Below are 20,927 nucleotides of genomic sequence, written 5' to 3' on the forward strand. Positions count from 1 at the left end.
GAATGATATCCAAGTTCACATGATTACCAATAACAGGACTTCTCGCATATCCTCAAGAACTAACAGAACTACTCACAAGTAATCATATGGATCATGATCAGTGGCTATAATTATGTGATTAATATTTTTAACATAACAAACTGCCACCAATAATACCACTAAGCAACAACTATAATATGTAATCAACATAAGAGAAGAACTAGGGTTTGGAGATGTGATTGTGTTGGTGAAGATGTTGATGAAGATGACGATCACCACAATGAACGGAGTGTTGGTGATGATGAAGGCTTCGATTTCCCCATCACGGAGGGAAGTTTTCCCAGCTAAATCGCTCCATCGGAGAGCAAAAATGCTTCGTCCAAGTTGATCTCAGGACATCAGTATTTTGGTGAAATGTTATAGAGATGCTTGACCATCCGTTTCAAAAAGGAAAATGCGTCGATTATCCAAAGACCCAAAGGTTTTTCGTTTTTATTTGAGCCATAGGAAAATCACATTATTAAGAGGGGTCGAGGTGACTACGTAGATTTGAGTATCATGTTGAATTCTTAACTGTAGACACCCCGCTACCTATTTCAGTTGGGTTAAAACCTTAGTTAATTCATGTTGTTGTTGTGACCCCGGTTCCTCGGGGTTTAGGCGAAAGTCAAGTGATTTGATGCTCATTTGTTGAGGGTGACTCAAATGAAGAAAAGGTTGGGCCGCTTGGTGGCACTTGAGAGCTTTGGCTTTTACACCTCTCCAATAGAGATTAGCACTCCTAACAAAAGTGTGTCCTGTGGGATACATCATCATCTCCAACTTGTGTGGTTAATCTCATTCCACACATTTACTTGTGTTGCTTGCTAGCTAGTTGCTCTTGCTTACCTAATGTATTAGCTTACTTTCCATATAGGTTTTTCTCACCATTGATTGCATATCTAGAGAACTTATTTTGTCCGTGTTATCTCTAAAATTCAATGTTAAGCAAAAAAAGATCATAGACTCTTGGTCATCCCCTGTAGTTAGAGCTCTTCGATCCTTCTAATGGTGTTCTATGCAGTAGTACATATTTTTATAAAACACACTTACAAAAATTGTAAAAGCAGTGACGAGGAAGTCGTCAATGTAAATCAGAATATGCGGATAATCACGACCTCTGTAACAAATCATCACTTCGAAGAAGAAAAGACCGAAGAAGGCCTGTAGAGCACCATAGGTCCGACCAAACAAAGCTGGTAAACAAAAATTTCACACCTTTCCTACCGATGCTGAGTCCAAACAACTTCATCGATCAGAATTGAAGCCGAGGACAAAGATGTACAACAACGTTGCCTACTCCACAATACAACGCCTCCAAGACAAACCCGTAAAAGAAAAATCCAAACCTGAAGAACCAGATCTGGGACGAACATTCTCCACACGCCTCCCAACGATACAAAGAAACACCACCAAAACGAGGCATAAGATAGGAAGGCCTTATTTCATGCCGACGACGACATCATAGTCTTATTATTATTGATCTGAAATCTGAATTTATTCCTAACCCTACCATCACCAAACCGAAGTCATGGGATATCCGGCTCCCCTCGTCGAAGTGACCAGAGAGAAAGAGGGACCCCACGGTCTTAGAGATGAGGTGGGTAGATCGACCGTAACCATGCTTGTCGCCTAGGGCGTGCGAGACGAGAAAAAACATGGTTATGGTTAAGCGAATCAGATGTAACAAAACACAAGCTATAAGTAAAACCGTTGAAACTAAATTTTAATATGAATCTAACGCACATCACGTTTGTACCTAGGGGTCCAAATTGTATTCAACGATAGTCAACCTACATCACAAACTCAACTCTTTTTATGAAAGATTAAACATGAAGAAAAAAATATCATATTCCCAAGTTGGGCAAATTGCATGTCTACATACCATTCTTTTAATGCATTTTCGTACGACTCCATATAATGATCAGAAAGCTACATTGTAGCACCACTAGCTTTGGACGATTTCCTAGTTCCTCCTCCCCGGCACCACTAGCTTTGGACGATTTCCTAGTTCCTACATTGTAGCACCACGCGCGCACAAACACAGTAGAGACGAGACGACACGATGCTGGCTCAAACCGCGTCACCACCGTTCCTCCTCCCCCTCGTTGCCGAGTCAAATCCCCACCCCCGCCCCGGCCAAGTCTTCGCCCTCCGTCTTCCCCGACAATAATATGATCTCTCTCTCCCCCCTCGCCTTCCTCCGTCTCATTCTCTCCCTGTCCAAATCTCCATCCAAGACAGCGCCCCTCTGATCCGCCCTCCTCCCCTCTCGCGAGGTGGCCACGCCATTTTTATCCAGGTATTTATTCCCCAGATCACTCCTTCTTTATTTTCCATGATCAAGAAATGGTCTTTTCTCCCATCCTTGATGCGCGATTCTAGGCTAGTGATGGGGGGAGAGGCTGTGGCCCGCGCGAATTGCGGCGGATACTAACCGCGCTCCGCTGATTTTTCCAGTTCTTGATCCGTGATCCACCCCGCCGCCCCCAGCCAGGAAGCCGCCGCCGGTCGCGAGGACCGGCCTGAATCGCTGCCGGATTCCGTTTCTGTGGGGTTGGATTCTGTCGGAGACGGCCCTGGTTCTTGCGGTTCGGAGTTGGGGCAGCTTCTTGTCCGTACGAAGGGTGAAGCTGTCGCTTCGGCCTTGGGGTGCTTTTGATGAATTCTCGCCGATCCAGGTCTGTGAAGCTGCTGTCGTCGCGAGCCAAGCCCCTGGAGGTTGACGTTGCAGAGGAGGACCCGCGGATGAGCTCCTCGGCCGACAACACGGTGTACTGCTGCATTGCCAAGGGGAACAAGGTCATATACAGCTACAGCAGCAAGGATGGTGACTCGCAGACCGAGGCCACGGCGGCGCTCTGCCTCGAGAACGTGCCTCCCTACCACCGGCATTACATCCACACCTCGGGGTCGAGGAGCTACGGCTATCTGATGGCAGACGGGCACACGTTTTTCGCCATCATCGACCCGAGTGTCGGGAATGCGGGCGCCTTGCAGTTCCTGGAGCGTGTGCGGGATGAGTTCAGGAACACAAATAGGAATGGGTTCCATGACGCGCTGGTTCCGGCTGTCCAGAGGCTGGTTGCTTCACTGGAGAAGATGCCCCGTGCCGCACTTGTTCCTGAGGGTGGTGCGAAAAGGGGAGGGTCGAATGACGGCTCAAGCTGCACATCGTCCAAGGTGCCTCTTCTTGGAAAAGGCAGTGGCAGGAAGGATAAGAAGAAGGCAAAGGAGAAGGGGATGCCGATGGGGGATGGCGACGTTGAGCACCATGGCACAAGAGGTGTGAGAATTGATATGCAGCCGGAGGATGTTGGCGGCATGTCATTAGAGCGCAGCACAAGCCAATCCAGGCTACGGAGGCAGCAGTCGTCGCGGTCACTGTGGATGCGCCATGTGAAGATCATCATCATTATTGATGTTGTCATTTGTTTGGTATTGTTTGCTGCTTGGCTTGCTGTCTGCAAGGGTTTCCAGTGTGTGTCCGGGTGATTTATCTTGTTGTAGCTGTTGGGGGATCAAGAAGTTTCAAAATGCAGTGAGTTTTGGTATGTTCCTTCCCAGAAAGGTAGATATAAGTCAAGAAAACGGTAATGGAGAGGATTTGAACTACGGTTAGCAATATGTTCAGGATCAGGTGATGAAGAATTGAGGTTTTTTCTGGTGAAGATGTACATATGCTTCATCTCTTGTACATGAGATTTCGATATTATTTTTTCACAGACGTGACGTTTGTGGTCTTTCTGTAGTATGAGTTCACTTGTTTATATTTTTTGCTTTTGTTGATACGTGTGCAGATGATGTACCTAATTGTTTCATTGCCCTCCATTCCATGACCTTTTAGTGGATTTCTGCTCTTATAAGAGTTCAGTTCTGAGTTCTGATAGGTTATGAAGTTGTGATGGGTTTAGACGTTCAGTAAGTACTCCCACGTTTTAGTGTGTTTGTTCACTCATTTCAGTCAGCATTTAGTCCATATTTACAGCTTATATTTGTGAAAGAAGGAGTAGCTATTTTTCACACCTTGGTACGAAAATGCTCCATGCTAGATAAGGCCACATTAGGTTAATTCTGCAGGACTGGCAATGGATTTGTTGTTTCCAGTACCTAAATAAACTTGAATTGTCTTTTTTTAGAAATAGATACACACTGATAAATACTCTGAAGAGCTAGGAGCAGTTGTTTCCTGAAGATGTGAAAACAATGCAGGTAAAATCTGAAGTTAATATTTTCTTGGCTTGGAATTTTTCTTTTTTATCAGCTGCGGTATCGCTGGAACTGAATAATCAGTCATAAGCTCATACTCCACTTTGTTATGGTGTAGGAGCGTGAAAACAATCACCGTTTAGTCACAAAGTGGTACATGACACGGATGCGCATCGTCATTTTCAAATACAATGCTGATTATATAAATGAAAACATTGGTAAACAATCGTATCAAGCAATCAGTGGCACCTTTTTCTGAGGAAATACCTACCTGTAACTTTATTCAAACACGACACCCATTACAGCGCAATGCTTGGTATCAAAGATGGCCTACACTTCCATGGTAATAATATTTTTTAGAAAATGATATCCTCCCAAGGCTTCAACAAAAGCGCTGCAATTAGACTGGGGCAGTGACACCGCCACTCGTAAACATGCATGAACTGATTAGCAATACAGATAGCTGAGAGCCCCTTGATTTGCCAATCCAAAAGGAGGGAAAGCCATTAGCGATGACCGGAGTTGGACAGGAAATGTTTCTGTAGAGTGTAGGCCATCGAGCCACAAGACCTTTATTCTCTTGCGGAAGGAAAGATTCCAGCTCCATAAAAAATATAACCAACAAAATCACCAAAATACACTGACAAAAACTCAACAGATTTGAAAGATCGGTCCAGCGAGACACAAACCTAAACTCCGCAACAGCAATTGCACTGAATATGCAGAGGATACATAATTCTGACACCGTATTATCAGCTGGTAAAGCATCGCTGCATGAGAAGAACTAGATGACCACCTATTTTTCAATGACAAGGTGCCCACCGCAAGAGCATTACTATTGAGGACTACAAAATTCATCTCGAGAAGACTATTTTTTCAAAGGGTAATCACGTGGATTCTGATGGCGGTTGTGCTTCTTAAGGCCTTGTTCGGTTAATCCCACCGAGGAAGGGATTGGAGAGGAATGGAGGGGATTGAGGTGGAATTTGACTTGTAGGGGATTTAACCCCTCCCAATCCCTTCCAAACCCCTCTAATTTTAAAGAAACCGAACAAGGCCTAATAGAGTATATTTAATAGTCGAGCGGTTTCGTGGTTGGGCTACCGTTATTATTTTAGACAAGTTGGCCTACAACTTAAGCAGCCCAACGCATATTATTCTAGATAGACTCTGTTCCGCAACTTCGCTGGCGAATCCGGTCCGAGTTTGCGGAGCGAGAGTGACGTTGTAAATGAAATAGTCGAACCCACAGAGTAGATGAACATCAGAAGTATAGAGGAAGTAATCTTTATTATATCATGGTCTCTGTTATAATGATTGTCTCTCATTTCTTTATATAGGGGCAGTGGCGGAGCCAGGAATGAAATGGAGGGTGTGCACACCTAAATTTTTTTTCCTACCTAATCCAAGTGTCACACAAAAGTTGGCAACAATATAATACATATAGCTCAAAAGTCAGACAACATTATAGTTCCCACATGTAGCAAATTTGCAACGTTGCAAATACAAAGTCTTACATGGATACAAATATGTAGCAAACTACTACACTAAGTAACTCTACGACGTTCCTTTGCCATGAAAGCTTCAACAATGTCGTCCTCGCTTACTTTCAAGAACACATCTCGTTCAATGAATGTCACTAAGCAATCATTCAGGAGATCATCACTCATACTATTTCTCAACTTATTTTTCACTAGATACATTGCCGAGAATACTCTTTCAACACTCGCTGTGGCGACCGGTAAGATCAATACCAATTTGATAAGCATGTAGACCAAATCATAGAGAACATGTTTGTTTGTACAAACAAGCATAACAGATAGTTCACCAATAGTATGCACAGATCTGAACCTAGCATCTTGTCTCATATCATCAATAAAAGTAGCAAGTTGGAATTCTAGCCTTACCAAATCCATGCTTGATATGTCCTGAGGGTAGAATTCAGCAAGTTTCATTACCTTGAGTGCATCATAAGAAGCAAATGAATTGGCGGGATTCAAAGCAGACATGCAAATCAACAACTCCATATTAACCTCGTCAAACCTATTGTCAAGCTCTTGAATGATTTGATCAAGGATACCAAGATATACTTCTCTTCTATAACGATCATCATTTGTTTGCACTTCATAATACCGAGGTGATCTTCCATGAGGCACATAACTATCCTCCGGTGTAGGAACTTGAATGCCATGTTTGTTGCAAAACAATGTTACCTTTGCAAGAAATTCTTCCCAACCATGAGACCTCATATGCCGCATTTTATTCTTTGCCAAACTAACAAGTGCCATTGCATTAACAATATCTTGATCCCTCTTTTGCAATGACTGAGATAACTCATTAGTGTGGCCAAGAATAACAAGCATCACATGAAGATTGAAAACAAAGTCATATGATTCCAAGGCAAAAGTCACTACACGTATTCTTGTCCACTCACCCCTTTGTGAAGGATCTTTTCCAATAGCATCAAGTACTTCTAGTATTGTGGGATACATGGTAACAATGTGCAAAATGGTTCGAAAATGAGAACCCCATCGAGTATCACCGGGTCTAGGTAATCCCATCTCTTGATTTAAACCACTTCCACTTTCAATTTCACCCATTTCAAGTGCTTCCAAAACCTTTTGAGCTCTAACATCTCGAAGCATGTCATGGCGCTTGCAAGAAACTCCAACAATATTGAGCAAGTAAGAAACATGATCAAAAAACCATTTACATGGTTCATTTCCCTTTGCCACGGCAACAAGAACCAATTGAAGTTGATGTGCAAAGCAATGAATGTAATAAGCAGAGGGTGACTCATTCATGATCAAAGTTTTCAACCCTTTTATCTCCCCTTTCATATTGCTAGCCCCGTCATATCCTTGCCCACGGATTTGAGTAAGAGACAAATGATGATCAATAAGAAAAGATTCAATTGCAGCTTTAAGTGACAAGGAAGTTGTGTTGGCAACATGAACAACACCAAGAAATCTCTCACACCCCTTTCCAACTTTATCAACATAACGTATGCAAATAGCAAGTTTCTCTTTGTGAGATGCATCACTAGACTCATCAGCTAGGATTGCATAGTGCTCATCACCAAGATCTTCAATAATTTGTTTTGTAGTTAGTACAGCACAACATTGAATAATCTGTTTTTGTATCGTTGGACTAGTCAATATGCAGTTTCCAGGAGCATTGTGCAAAACAATCTTATCAACTTCTTCATCATTTTCTGCAAGCCATTTTAGAAGTTCAAGAAAGTTCCCCCTATTACTAGATTCTTCACTCTCATCATGTCCATGAAATGCCAATCCTTGATTCAAAAGAAACCTCAAGCATCTAAGTGAATAGGTTAGCCTAGCCTTGTAAAGACGCATATCCTCTTTAGACACCCTCACAATGATATTATCAATTGCCGTTTGAGGTGTCACAAATGAATTATACTTCTCTTGAGCTTGGTTGTGAATGCTACCAATACCACCTACATGCTTGTCGAATGCATCAGGTTTGTTCCAATTTCTCCAACCATTTTTAACAAAGGCATCACCCCTAGGCCCCCCATTAGTTTTCTCTTTGAACAAATAACACACAAAGCAATACGCCGCTTCCTTTGAGACACTATATTCTAGCCAACTATACTTTTCAAACCAAACAAAACTAAAGTGTCGGTTTTTACCATAGATTTTCCTAACTTCAAAAGCATGTCCATATGGACGACATGCTGTTTTTGCAATATATCTTCTCCGAACACTATCTTGATCATTAAAATCATACTCTGAAATAGGAGTTCTTTTCGCTGGATCACCTGAAAAGACATGTGCACTTGGTTGTTGAGGTGATGGAAGACTTGGTGTTGCCTCTTCGATTTCAGTATCCGAATGGATAGGAGATGGGGAATTAGGACACCCCGCATTTTCAATATCTTCCGTGTGATGTTCAGTAGCAATCTTCCTCACTTTCTCTTCATGTTTTTTAAAAAGATCCAGAATGGCACTTTTCCTCTTCATGTTCTGCTTTGCAAGTTGCAACTGCAAGTCTGCAATTATATCCAATCCAATGCGAATGTGTGATTATATCACTGGCTCCAATGAGAAATCCTACAGGCTACAGCCAGAGAAAAAATCTGTTCCCAGTGTGCTTACCACTTTACCAGACAGAGGAGGGGATCTGACGATCTGTGCCGACCGGCTGAGGCCTGAGACTAAGAGGAAGGGAGGGGCGACCGCGGCGACCGGCGGGAGGAGGAGAGCTACGGGCGCGGCGACCGGTGGGAGAAGGGGCGCCGCTAGCGCGACGACCGGCAGGAGGAGGGGCGCCGCGGGCGCCGCGGGCGCGGCGACCGGAGGGAGGAGGGGCGCCGCGGGCGCGGCGACCGGCGGGAGGAAGGGAGCCGCGGGCGCAGCGACCGGCGGGAGGAGGGGAGCCGCGGGCACGGCGACCGGCGGGAGTAGGGGAGCTGCGGCCTGCGGGCGCGGCGGCCACGGGATGACGGGAGCTGCGGGCACGGCGACCGGCGGGAGGAGGGGAGTTGCGGCCTGCGGGCGCGGCGACCGGCGGGAGGAGGGGAGCTGCGGCCTGCGGGCGCGGCGGCCACGGGATGACGGGAGGAGGGGCGAGCAGGCGGCCGACGGGAGGGGAGCTGGCCAGCTGGGGAGGGCGAGCGACGGCTTGGTCAACTTTAATTTTTAATAGATAATGATAAAATATTCCAGATTCTGGGTGGGCCACGGCCCACCGTGCCTATACGTTGGATCCGCCAGTGTATAGGGGTATGGAGGGTCAAGGGATAAGAACCCACTTAATGGAAAGAGGGGAAACGATAGGGACTCGCTTCGTGTCACGCATGGAAGCCAGCCATCGCTACCGCGCACGCGATGGACTGGGCCCAGTTTCCCAACACTTCCCCTTGAGTAATTATCCGTATATCCATGTCTCAATACTCCAAAAAAAGACAGTGGAAAAAAATATGGAGAAAGAGCACATAGTATACGTTGTTGTATTGCACGAATTGCCTCGTTAAAAACCTTAGGTGAGAAACATCAGGAAAACTCACTCAAGGGAAAAGGAGTACAATCCACTCAACCACCCGGTTGAGTACTCAATCATCGGGATCGAGATTTTAGTGCCGAGTTTGTGAAGTTTCTCCCCCTGAACCTTGCATCTCTCTAAGTATCATCATACCGATTCCACATACACACCTCTCAAAGGATGATGCTGATAACGATTTAGTGAACATATCAGCAAGTTTGTCACACGACTTAGTATGCAAAATTCTCACCTCGTTCAACTGTTGCAGTTCGTGTTCATAGAAGAACTTGGGACTAATATGCTTTCTGAGGTTACTCTTCACATAACCCATCTGGACTTGTGCAACACAAGCAGCATTATCTTCATAGATAAGGGTAGGGGTTTGTACGATATTCAGCCCACACGTCTGTTGAATGTGGTTGATCATCCGCTGAAGCAATACACATTCCTTTGACGGTTCGAATAGTGCCATGATTTTCCGAGTGGTTCATGGAGGTGGACACAAGTGTTTGCTTGGTTGATCTCCAGGAAAACGCAATTCCACCACAAAGGAAAACATATGGAGTCTATGATTTGCAGTCATGCTGGTCCGACAGGTACCCAACGTCGGCATAGCATATACGAGATAGGTCTTGATTCCTTTTATAAAATAGTCCAAGATCTTTGGTCCCTTGTAGGTAACGTAAGACATCCTTGATACCTTTCTAATGTCTCTTGGTAGGTTCAAAACTGTACCTACCGAGCAAACTGACGACGAAAGCAATGTTAGGTCGTGTACAATTTGCTAGGTACATGAGTGCTCCAACTGCACTCACATAAGGAACCTCTGGTCCCAGAGTTTCCTCCCCTCTTCTATAGGCCTGAACGGGTCCTTGCCTAGCTGTAAAGATCTCCCGACCATCGGGGTCTTAGAAGGATATGCCTTATCAAATCCAAATCTTTCCAACACCTTCTCGGCGTAGGTCGACTGGTGCACTAGAATCCCATCAGGGGAATGTTCAAGTTGCAGACCTAGACAGAACTTGGTTTTACCCAAACCTTCATCTCGAATTCCGACATCAGGTAGGAACTCGCTTCCTCAATATCCTCAGGTGTATCGATTATGTTTAAATCGTCCACATACACCAAGATTATACAGAATCCGTCTTGGGATCGTCGTATAAAAACACATGGGCAATCTTTATTGCTCGTGTAGCCCTTCTGATGAAGGAAATCACTTAGGCGATTATACCACATTCTACCACATTGTCTAAGTCCGTACAATGCCTTTTGAAGTTGAACATTGTATAGACTCTTGTTTGCTCTATCATGGTTCGGAACAAGGATACCTTTAGGAACCTTCATGTATATGTTCGAATCCAAGTTACCATATAGGTAAGCAGTGACAACATCCATTAGTTTTATTTTCAAGCCCATGTTTACTGCCACTGAGATCAAGTATCTGAAGGTAACTCCATCCATGACCGGGGAATAGGTCTCCTCAAAATCGACACCAGGTCGTTGAGTGAACCCTTGAGCAACGAGCCTTGCTTTGTACCGGACTACCTTATTATTTTCATCCCTCTTTTGAACAAAAACCCACCTATGGCCAACAGGGCGAATGAGGGGAGGAGTTCGACAAAATGGTCCGAACACCTTTCTTTTGTTGAGAGATAATAATTCGACAGTAATTGTCTTGTGCCAATCATTCCAATCTGACCTTTTCTTGCAATCAGCAAACGTTTTAGGCTCGGGGTCAAGATCTATGATTGAGGCAATTTTCGTAGCAAAGTTAATGTCGATAATCAACGTTTCTCGGTTCAGAGACTCCCCCGTATAAATATAATCTATGGCCATTTTGTCATGGAGTGCAATCTGGCGCTAACACTTGCTCTACCAAATTTCCCATTCTCGGAGCAAGGTCCTTTAGATTTCCTGCATCGATGTGTGTGCACACATCTCCGCTGGGTGTTCCCCCTATGCGAAAGTTTAAGTCCGGAATTTCGTGCACTGGATTTTCCGTACTTGTGCCAGGTCTCGAATGGCTCCCCGTTTCACTTTGGGGCAATTTGGTGACAAGCTATAATAATTCTCTCTTGTCCTTTTTCGTCATGCGTCCCCAAGTACTTGGGATTTGAGAAGCCGGACCTCTCGTCCTTTTAGGCCTTTGGACGGGAGCGGGTATACCTTCATTTTTCTTTGGTATTTCGACCCTTTTCGGTGCATTGCGCGCATGCACATGCGATTTTGTCACGGTCTTTAAGTCACTAAAGTGGTCAAGCAGTTGATTTGCTAATGATTGCAAATCTATTATCTTTTGGACTTCGCTCTCGGTCTCAGAAGTGTGCGGGTCATGAGCGTGGATTCTGTTGGGTTACGTAGCATAAATTCAAAATTTTCCTACGCATATTCAGATCTTCCTATGGAGAGACCAGCAACGAGAGAGGGGTAAGAGCATCTTCATACCTTTGAAGATCGCTAAGCGGAAGCGTTGCTAGAACGCGGTTGATGGAGTCGTACTCGCAGCGATTCCGATCTAGTGCCGAACTACGACACCTCCGCGTTCAACACACGTGCAGCCCGGTGACGTCTCCCGCACCTTGATCCAGCAAGGAGGAGGGAGAGGTTGGGGAAGAACTCCAGCAGCACGACGGCGTGGTATCGATGGAGAGACGAGGTCTCCCGGCAGGGCTTCGCCAAGCACCGGCAGAGAGGAGGAGGAAGAAGGGCAGGGCTGCGCCGAGAAAGAGGCAAAAGTCTGATCTCCAATGGCCAAAAGTGACCACTATATATAGGGGGGGAGGGGCCGCGTCCCCTTGAGGGTTTCCCTCTCTTGGGGGGGTGGCAGCCCTAGATGGGGGCTGGTGCGGCGGCCAAGGGGGGAGGAGGGGTGTGGCGCACCCCTTGTGGGCCTTAGGACCACCTGGCTTAGGGTTTGCCCCCCCCCCCTTTTCTCTCCCCCAAGCATTGGGCTGAGTGGGGAGGCGCACCAGCCCACCTAGGGGCTAGTTCCCTTCCCCACTTGGCCCAATTTACCTCCCGGGGTCGTTGCCCCCCTTTGGTGGACCCCCGGGGCCACCTCCGGTGGTCCCGGTGGTCCCGGTACTTTACCGGTGATGCCCGAAACACTTCCGGTATCCGAAACCATCCGTCCTATATATCAATCTATACCTACGGACCATTCCGGAGCTCCTCGTGACGTCCGAGATCTCATCCGGGACTCCGAACAACTTTCGGTAACCTCGTATAACAATTCCCTATAACCCTAGTGTCATCGAACCTTAAGTGTGTAGACCCTACGGGTTCGGGAGACAGGGAGACATGACCGAGACGCCTCTCCGGCCAATAACCATCAGCGGGGTCTGGATACCCATGGTGGCTCCCACTTGCTCCACGATGATCTCATCGGATGAACCACGATGTCAAGGATTCAATCAATCCCGTATATGATTCCCTTTGTCTGTCGGTATAGAACTTGCCTGAGATTCGATCGTCGGTATACCTATACCTTGTTCAATCTCGTTACCGGTAAGTCTCTTTACTCGTTCCGTAGCACGTCATCGTGTGACTAACTCCTTAGTCACATTGAGCTCATGATGATGTTCTACCGAGTGGGCCCAGAGATACCTCTCCGTCACACGGAGTGACAAATCCCGATCTCGATTCGTACCAACCCAACAGACACTTTCGGAGGTACCCGTAGTGCACCTTTATAGTCACCCAGTTATGTTGTGACGTTTGATACACCCAAAGCACTCCTACGGTATCCGGGAGTTGCACAATCTCACGGTCGAAGGAAAAGATACTTGACATTAGAAAAGCTTTAGCATACGAACAATACGATCTAGTGCTATGCTTAGGATTGGGTCTTGTCCATCACATCATTCTCCTAATGATGTGATCTCGTTATCAATGACATCTAATGCCCATGATCAGGAAACCATGATCATCTATTGACTAACGAGCTAGCCAACTAGAGGCTTGCTACGGACACTTTGTGATCTACTTATTCACACATGTATTACTGTTTCCTGTTAATACAATTATAGCGTGAACAATAGACGATTATCATGAACAAGGAAATATGATAATAACCATTTTATTATTGCCTCTAGGGCATATTTCCAACAGTCTCCCACTTGCACTAGAGTCAATAATCTAGTTACATTGTGATGTATCGAACACCCATAGCATTATGGTGTTGATCATGTTTTGCTCGTGGAAGAGGTTTAGTCAATGGGTCTGCAATATTCAGATCTGTGTGTACTTTACAAATATCTATCACTCCACTCTGGACATGGTCCTGGATGGAGTTGTAGCAGCGTTTGATGTGCTTCGTCTTCCGGTGAAACCTGGGCTCCTTGGCTACGGCAATGGCCCCAGTGTAATCACAGAAGAGTGTCATTGGACCCGACACGCTTGGAACCACTCCAAGGTCGGTGATGAGCTCCTTCATCCAAATTCCTTCATGAGCTGCTTCTGAAGCAGCTATGTACTCCGCTTCACATGTAGATGCTGCCACGACTTCTTGCTTGTTGCTGCACCAGCTCACTGCCCCACTATTCAACACATATACGTATCCGGTCTGTGACTTAGAGTCATCCGGATCTGTGTCGAAGCTAGCGTCGACGTAACCCTTTACGACGAGCTCTTCGTCACCTCCATAAACGAGAAACATTTCCTTAGTCCTTTTTAGGTACTTAAGGATATTCTTGACCGTTGTCCAGTGTTCCATACCGGGATCACTTTGGTACCTCCCTACCAAACTTATGGCAAGGTTTATATCAGGTCTAGTACACAGGATGTCATACATTAGAGAGCCCACGGCTGAAGCGTAGGGGACAGAACTCATCTTCTCTCTATCTACTGCTGTGGTCGGCGACTGAGTCTTACTCAATCTCATACCTTGCAAAACTGGCAAGAACCCTTTCTTTGAGTTTTCCATATTGAACTTCTTCAATATCTTATCAATGTATGTACTTTGCGAAAGACCTATGAGGCGTCTTGATCTATCTCTATAGATCTTGATGCCTAATATGTATGCAGCTTCTCCAAGGTCCTTCATTGAAAAACTTTTGTTCAAATAGGCCTTTATGCTCTCCAACATCTCTATACTATTCCCTTTCAATAATATGTCATCCACATACAGTATGAGGAAAGCTACAGAGCTCCCACTCACTTTCTTGTACAGACAGGCTTCTCCATAAACCTGTATGAACCAAAACGCTTTAATCACCTCATTAAAGCGAATGTTCCAACTCCAAGATGCTTGCACCAGCCCATAGATGGAGCGCTGGAGCTTGCACACTTTGTTAGCACCCTTAGGGTCGAGAAAACCTTCTGGTTGCATCATATACAACTCTTCCTTAAGGTTCCCGTTAAGGAACGCTGTTTTGACGTCCATTTGCCAAATTTCATAATCATAAAAGGCGGCAATTGCTAACATGATTCGGACTGATTTCAGCTTCGCTACGGGAGAGAAAGTCTCTTCGTAGTCAACTCCTTGAATTTGTCGAAAACCCTTTGCGACAAGTCGAGCTTTGTAAACGGTTACATTACCGTTTGCATCAGTCTTCTTCTTGAAGATCCATTTATTTTCTATGGCTCGCCGGTCATCGGGCAAGTCCACCAAAGTCCATACTTTGTTCTCATACATGGATCCTATCTCAGATTTCATAGCCTCAAGCCATTTGTTGGAATCCGGGCCCGCCATTGCTTCTTCATAGTTCGAAGGTTCACCGTTGTCTAACAACATGATTTCCATCACAGGGTTGCCGTACCACTCTGGTGCGGAGCGTGCCCTTGTGGACTGATGGGGTTATAGTCCTAGGGTAGGGTCATAGGCCTGCCCTGTAGGTCCTACCCAAGGACTACCCCTCACAAAGGACAAGGCCCTTAGTCAGCTCCGACTGAATTAAGGAGTCCCCATCATCCAGTCGGTAACAGGTCCTCGATCATCCAGTCGGAGACTAGCATTCGGAGGATATCAAGCTAACCGACTGGATACCACTCGATACATCGTAACCCCCCTGGAGGGAAACGGTCGTACGTTTCCAGGTGCATTTATTAGCATTTAGGGCGTACGTTACCTGTAACGTATGCATTCAATCGCCACTACTCCACCCCTATACCAGAACCGTTTTGGAGGGCAGCGCACTCTATATAAGCCACCATCCCCCGCTGGTAGAGGGGTTAGCAACTCATTTGTATTCCATATTCCATTCGACAACAAGCTCCCAGAGCACTCAGACGTAGGGCTATTACCTCCACCGTAGAGGGGCCTGAACTCATACAACCTCGCCGTAGCTGGGACTCTGCCCATCCTTTCCGTACCCTACACATCTACTGTCAGGCTTATACCCACGACAGTTGGCCCCCACCGTGGGGCAGGCGTCTAAGCGACTTCCGGCGAGTTTGCGACTACTTCCTTTCGTCATGTCGTCCGGTGGAGATTCGAGCATGGGTCACCAGATCTTCTTCGGCGCTCTCTCCTTCATCGTCGATGATTCGGCATGGCTTCGGGATGCGCCCCTCGACATCGAGGCGCTTCCCCGTCATGGGGCTACGCACTTCCGTGTCGGCGCCCGCGGCATTCTTCTTCTCCAACAGTCGGCTCCGGTGTCGACCTGCACCGTCGTCACGCGCCGCAGCAAGCGGTCTCGCCGTCCGCGGCTCCAGCGTTGGGTGCAACACGCCCAGGCGCGCCAGAACGCGTCTTCGCAAGTGGCGGTTCTAGAGTCTATTGTGGTTGCCCCGCAGTCCCAGCACTCGGGCTCGGTTCCGACTGAGTTTCCTTCCGAGTAAGCGGGTCGCGGGCCTGCAGCAGAAGTACACATGGCCAATTCCCATGAAGACCCCCGTCAAGCTGGCCGGAACGAGCACGAGATCGGCGAAGCGTCCGGCGCGCGTCGTCCACCTTGCCGTTCTACCAGTCGGCACACTCGGCGGAGCAACGTGGAGCTGTTCCGCACACCCCTCCTCAACTTGGCTGCGGCTGCCAAGATAGCCGATTCCCTCCAGCCGACTGATTCAGAGGCTGGTAGAGGGATCGAGCAGATCCGAGCCCTGTTGCACACGGTGCAGCAGCAGAATTCGGCGGTCTCCCAGTCGCACAACAAGATCTATAATAGTTATGTTCATGTGAATACGCATCGGTCGGTTCACAACCCAGGTTCCCATCAGCGGCACAGAGGAGGCAGCCGTTCCATAAATCACGAAGATCGTCGCTGTTCACGCACCCCTCCGTGGGGTGGGTCCTACGAGCCCCGACATCATGATGATCGGCGTTCAGTCGGTGACACTTACGACCCAAGGCCCGACGCAAGAGGGCATATCGCCCAGCGGAGGGTCGACAGGGGCCGGGCCCACCGCGATGGTCGCGATATTGACCGTCCGAGTGGAAGCAGGGCCATCGTTTCTGGTCCCGAGTGTTTCAGTCGAGCCATCCGTTCGGCTGACATCCCTCCCAACTTCCGATTGGCGACGGGAATTAGCAAGTTTACAGGAGAGTCCAAGCCAGAAACATGGCTGGATGACTACCGAGTGGTAGTCCAGATTGGAGGCGGGGACGACCATGTCACCATGAAGCACCTCCCTCTGATGCTCGACGGCTCGGCTCGAGCGTGGTTGAACCAGTTGGCCCCCTCAAGCATCTACAGCTGGGCAGATCTGGCCCGGGTGTTCATCAGGACCTTCAAAGGGACGTGCAAGCGCCCTGCTGGCCTCGTGGAACTCCAGCATTGCGTCCAGAAGCAAAATGAGCCCCTGCGTGACTTCATCCAGCGTTGGACAACTCTCTACCACACGGTGGAGAACGTCACCGAGCATCAAGCAGTCTGCGCCTTCAAGGCAGGCGTGCGGTACAGGGATCTGTACCTTAAGTTTGGCCGAACAGGCGACATCTCCATGAGCAAGATGATGGAGATAGCGACACGCTATGCAAATGGCGAAGAGGAGGACCGCATCCGAAGCGGCAAGCACAAAATAGTCGCTGAAGGAGATGGGGGCAACACTCGGAAGCAGAAGCAGAAAGCTCCGACTGCTCCGCAAGCGGAAGCTGCAGCCGTAACAAATGCCAAGTTCAAGGGCAAAGGGAAGGCTCGGTTCACCCCCAAGAAGAAGCAGTTCAATAACCCCATCCTGGACCAGCCATGTCCGGTTCATACGAAGATGGACGAAGAGGGCAACCCCATATATGCGAAGCATACCACTCGACAGTGTCGCCTCCTGATCCAGGGGTTCAGCGAAGGGCAACCGAGTGAGAAGGACCATGAACAGGATGAGGAGGATAAGGAGGATCCGTTCCCCCAAGTCCATGCAACCCTGATGATTTTTGCTGACGTCGAGAGCAAGAGTCGACTCAAGCTGGTGAACAGAGAGGTGAACATGGCCACCCCTGCCAGCCCCAAGTTCCTCAAATGGTCTCAGACTGTGATCACCTTTGACCAGTCGGATCATCCAGCACATGTACCCACCCCGGGGAGACAGGCTTTGGTCGTCGACCCGGTGGTCGAAGGAGTCCGACTGCGCAAAGTCCTCATGGATGGCGGCAGCGGCTTGAACATCATGTACGCCGACACACTCAAGGGGATGGGCATTCCGATGTCCAAACTCAGCGAGAGCAGCATGCAGTTCCATGGAGTCGTCCGTGGACGGAAGGCTAAGTCACTCGGCCAGATCGCGTTGGACGTCGTTTTCGGCTCCGACAAGAACTTCCGCAAGGAAAAGCTAACGTTCGAAGTGGTCGACTTCCAGAGCGCTTACCACGCAATTCTGGGCCGCCCAGCGTATGGACGTTTCATGGCCCGTCCATGTTACGTATACCTGAAGCTGAAGATGCCAGGTCCGAAGGGTGTGATCACCATCACACGCAATCGGCAGCGGGTTGAAGAGTGTCTGCAGCAGGGATCAAGAATCGCCGACCAGTAGATGGCCGTCCTGGAGCTTGACGAGAACAAGAAAACAGTCGACCCCGCCGACCTGATGCACTCGAAGAAGCCCGCTTCAGAGTCTGCATTTCAGTCGGCGGGAGAAAGGAAGAAGGTCAGCATCCACCCGACGGACACCACCGCTGCCCCGACGAACATCTCCACCACCCTCGATCCTAAATAGGAAGCCGAGCTCACCCAATTCCTCCGTGAGAACTGGGACATCTTTGCATGGAAGCCCTTTGACATGCCAGGTGTACCCAGGGAGTGGGTTGAGCACCGACTGCACGTGGATTCCACCGCTCGGCCTGTCCGAGAGCGCCTGCGCCGGTCCGCCGCGCACAAGAGGAAGGCAATCGGGGAAGAGGTGGCCAAGCTGTTGGCGGCCAACTTCATTCGCGAGGTTCACCACTCCGAGTGGCTCGCCAATGTTGTCATGGTGCCCAAGAAAGACAAGTCGCTCCGAATGTTTATCGACTTCAAGCATCTCAATAAGGTCTACCCGAAAGACCATTTTCCGCTCCCCGCATAGATCAAATTGTCGATTCGACTGTGGGTTGCGAGCGTCTGTCATTTCTTGATGCCTACTCGGGTTATCATCAGATCCATCTGTATGGTCCCGATGAGTTAAAAACAGCCTTCATCACCCCATTCGGGTGCTTATGCTACATCACTATGCCATTCGGTTTGAAGAATGCAGGAGCTACCTTTATGCGTATGATCCAAAAATGTCTCCTCGACCAGATCGGTCGGAATGTGGAGGCGTATATGGATGATATCGTAGTCAAGTCACGCAAAGGTTCCGACCTGCTGGCTGACTTGGCAGAAACATTCGCCAACCTTCGTAGGTACGATATCAAGCTCAACCCTGCCAAATGTTCATTCGGCGTTCCCAGCGGAAAGTTACTCGGTTTCTTCGTTTCCGAACGAGGGATCGATGTCAACCCCGAAAAGATCGGGACCATCGTCCGAATGGAGAGGCCGGTCAGAATACACGATGTTCAACGGCTCACAGGTTGCCTAGCGGCTTTGAGCAGGTTCATCAGTCGACTCGGCGAGAAAGCACTTCCTCTGTACCGACTCATGAAGAAATCAGATACCTTCGAGTGGACAGACGAAGCCCAAGTCGCGTTCGACAACCTCAAAGTCCTACTTTCCACCCAGCCGGTTCTTACTGCTCCGCTCAGTAAAGAGCCCCTTCTTCTGTATATCGCGGCTACAAATCAAGTCGCCAGTACTGTTCTTACAGTCGAAAGAGAAGAAGAAGGCAAAGCATACAAAGTTCAGCGGCCAGTGTACTACCTCTCCGAGGTCCTGACTCCTTCCAAGCAGAGGTATCCCCACTATCAAAAACTTATCTATGGGATTTACATGACTGCGAAGAAGGTGGCCCATTATTTCCAAGACCACTCGGTGTCTGTCGTTTCTGATGCTCCATTGTCGGAAATTCTCCACAATCGAGACGCGTCAGGCCGAGTGGCGAAGTGGGCGATGGAGATGCTGTACTGTGATATCAAGTTCGAGGCCAAGAAAGCTATTAAGTCTCAAGCTCTGGCTGACTTCATAGCAGAATGGGTAGAACAACAGCAACCGACCCACATCTACTCGGCCCATTGGACAATGTTCTTCGATGGGTCCAAGATGTTGAATGGCTCCGGCGCTGGCGTTGTGATCATATCGCCAAAGGGTGACAAGCTCAAGTACGTGCTGCAGATACACTTCGATTCCTCCAACAACGAGGCAGAGTATGAAGCTCTCCTCTACGGGTTGCATATGGCCATCTCACTCAGCGTCCGGCGCCTGATGGTCTACGGCGATTCGGATTTGGTGGTCAATCAAGTGATGAAAGAGTGGGACGTCAAGAACCCCACCTTGACTACATACTGCAATGCAGTGAGGAAGCTTGAGAAGAAGTTTGAAGGTCTAGAACTTCACCATGTTCCGAGACTGAAGAACCAAGCAGCGGATGAGTTGGCAAAACTCGGATCCACTCGGAGACCAGTCCCGAGTGACGTCTGCCTCGAGCACCTTCACCTCCCTTCAGTCAAAGAAGATCCTTTTACAGAAGAACCAGTACAACCAAAGAGTTCAACAGATCCGACTGAAGTCGATGTACCTGTTGTGGTTGATCTGGTCATGGAGATTCTTACTGTCATCCCCGATTGGACTATGCCGATCATTGCATATATCCTGAGACAGGAACTACCAGAAGACGAAGTCCAGGCCAGGCAGATAGTCCGCAGGTCGAAGTCATTCACTGTCATTGATGGCCAATTGTACAAGGAGAGCGTTTCAGGCGTTCTCCAACGATGCATTTCCCCAGAGGAGGGACAGCTGATCCTAGAAGATATTCACTCGGGGACCTGCGGTCATCACGCCTCTTCAAGAGCAATCGTCGCCAAGGCATTCAGGGCTGGTTTTTTCTGGCTGCAGGCAAACGAGATGGCTAAAGATATGGTTGACCGATGTGAGGGCTGTCAGTTCTACTCCAACAAGTCCCACAAGCCGACATCTGCGTTGAAGACAATCCCTCTTGTGTGGCCGTTTGCAGTTTGGGGATTAGATACAGTCGGACCATTCAAGAGAGGTCAAGGGGGATACACACATCTCTTGGTGGCAGTCGACAAGTTCACGAAATGGATCGAAGCCAAGCCCATCAAGAAACTCGACGCTTCAACAGCCGTCAAGTTTATCAGGGACATCATCTCCAGATTCGGCGTACCTCACAGCATAATCACGGACAACGGGACAAACTTTGACTCGGACAGATTTAAGGGTTTCTGT

The 20,927-nt window shown here is 48.1% G+C and overlaps 1 protein-coding gene across 1 annotated transcript; it reads left to right on the top strand.

The window, feature by feature from the left end:
* Positions 1 to 2,075: 2,075 nt before the first annotated feature.
* On the top strand, positions 2,076 to 3,788 carry LOC123411144 (phytolongin Phyl1.1-like). The gene is made up of 2 exons (XM_045104076.1): positions 2,076 to 2,320; positions 2,479 to 3,788. The coding sequence occupies exon 2, from the start codon at positions 2,680 to 2,682 to the stop codon at positions 3,511 to 3,513; it is 834 nt and encodes a 277-aa protein (XP_044960011.1). The 5' UTR covers positions 2,076 to 2,320; positions 2,479 to 2,679; the 3' UTR covers positions 3,514 to 3,788.
* Positions 3,789 to 20,927: the final 17,139 nt, after the last annotated feature.

The sequence above is a fragment of the Hordeum vulgare genome, chromosome 7H (assembly GCF_904849725.1).
Source record: "Hordeum vulgare subsp. vulgare chromosome 7H, MorexV3_pseudomolecules_assembly, whole genome shotgun sequence".
NCBI classification, from domain to species: domain Eukaryota; kingdom Viridiplantae; phylum Streptophyta; class Magnoliopsida; order Poales; family Poaceae; genus Hordeum; species Hordeum vulgare.

Coding starts and splice junctions, on each gene's coding strand:
- LOC123411144 (XM_045104076.1), top strand. CDS start 2,680: ATGAATTCTCGCCGATCCAGGTCTGTGAAGCTGCTGTCGTCGCGAGCC.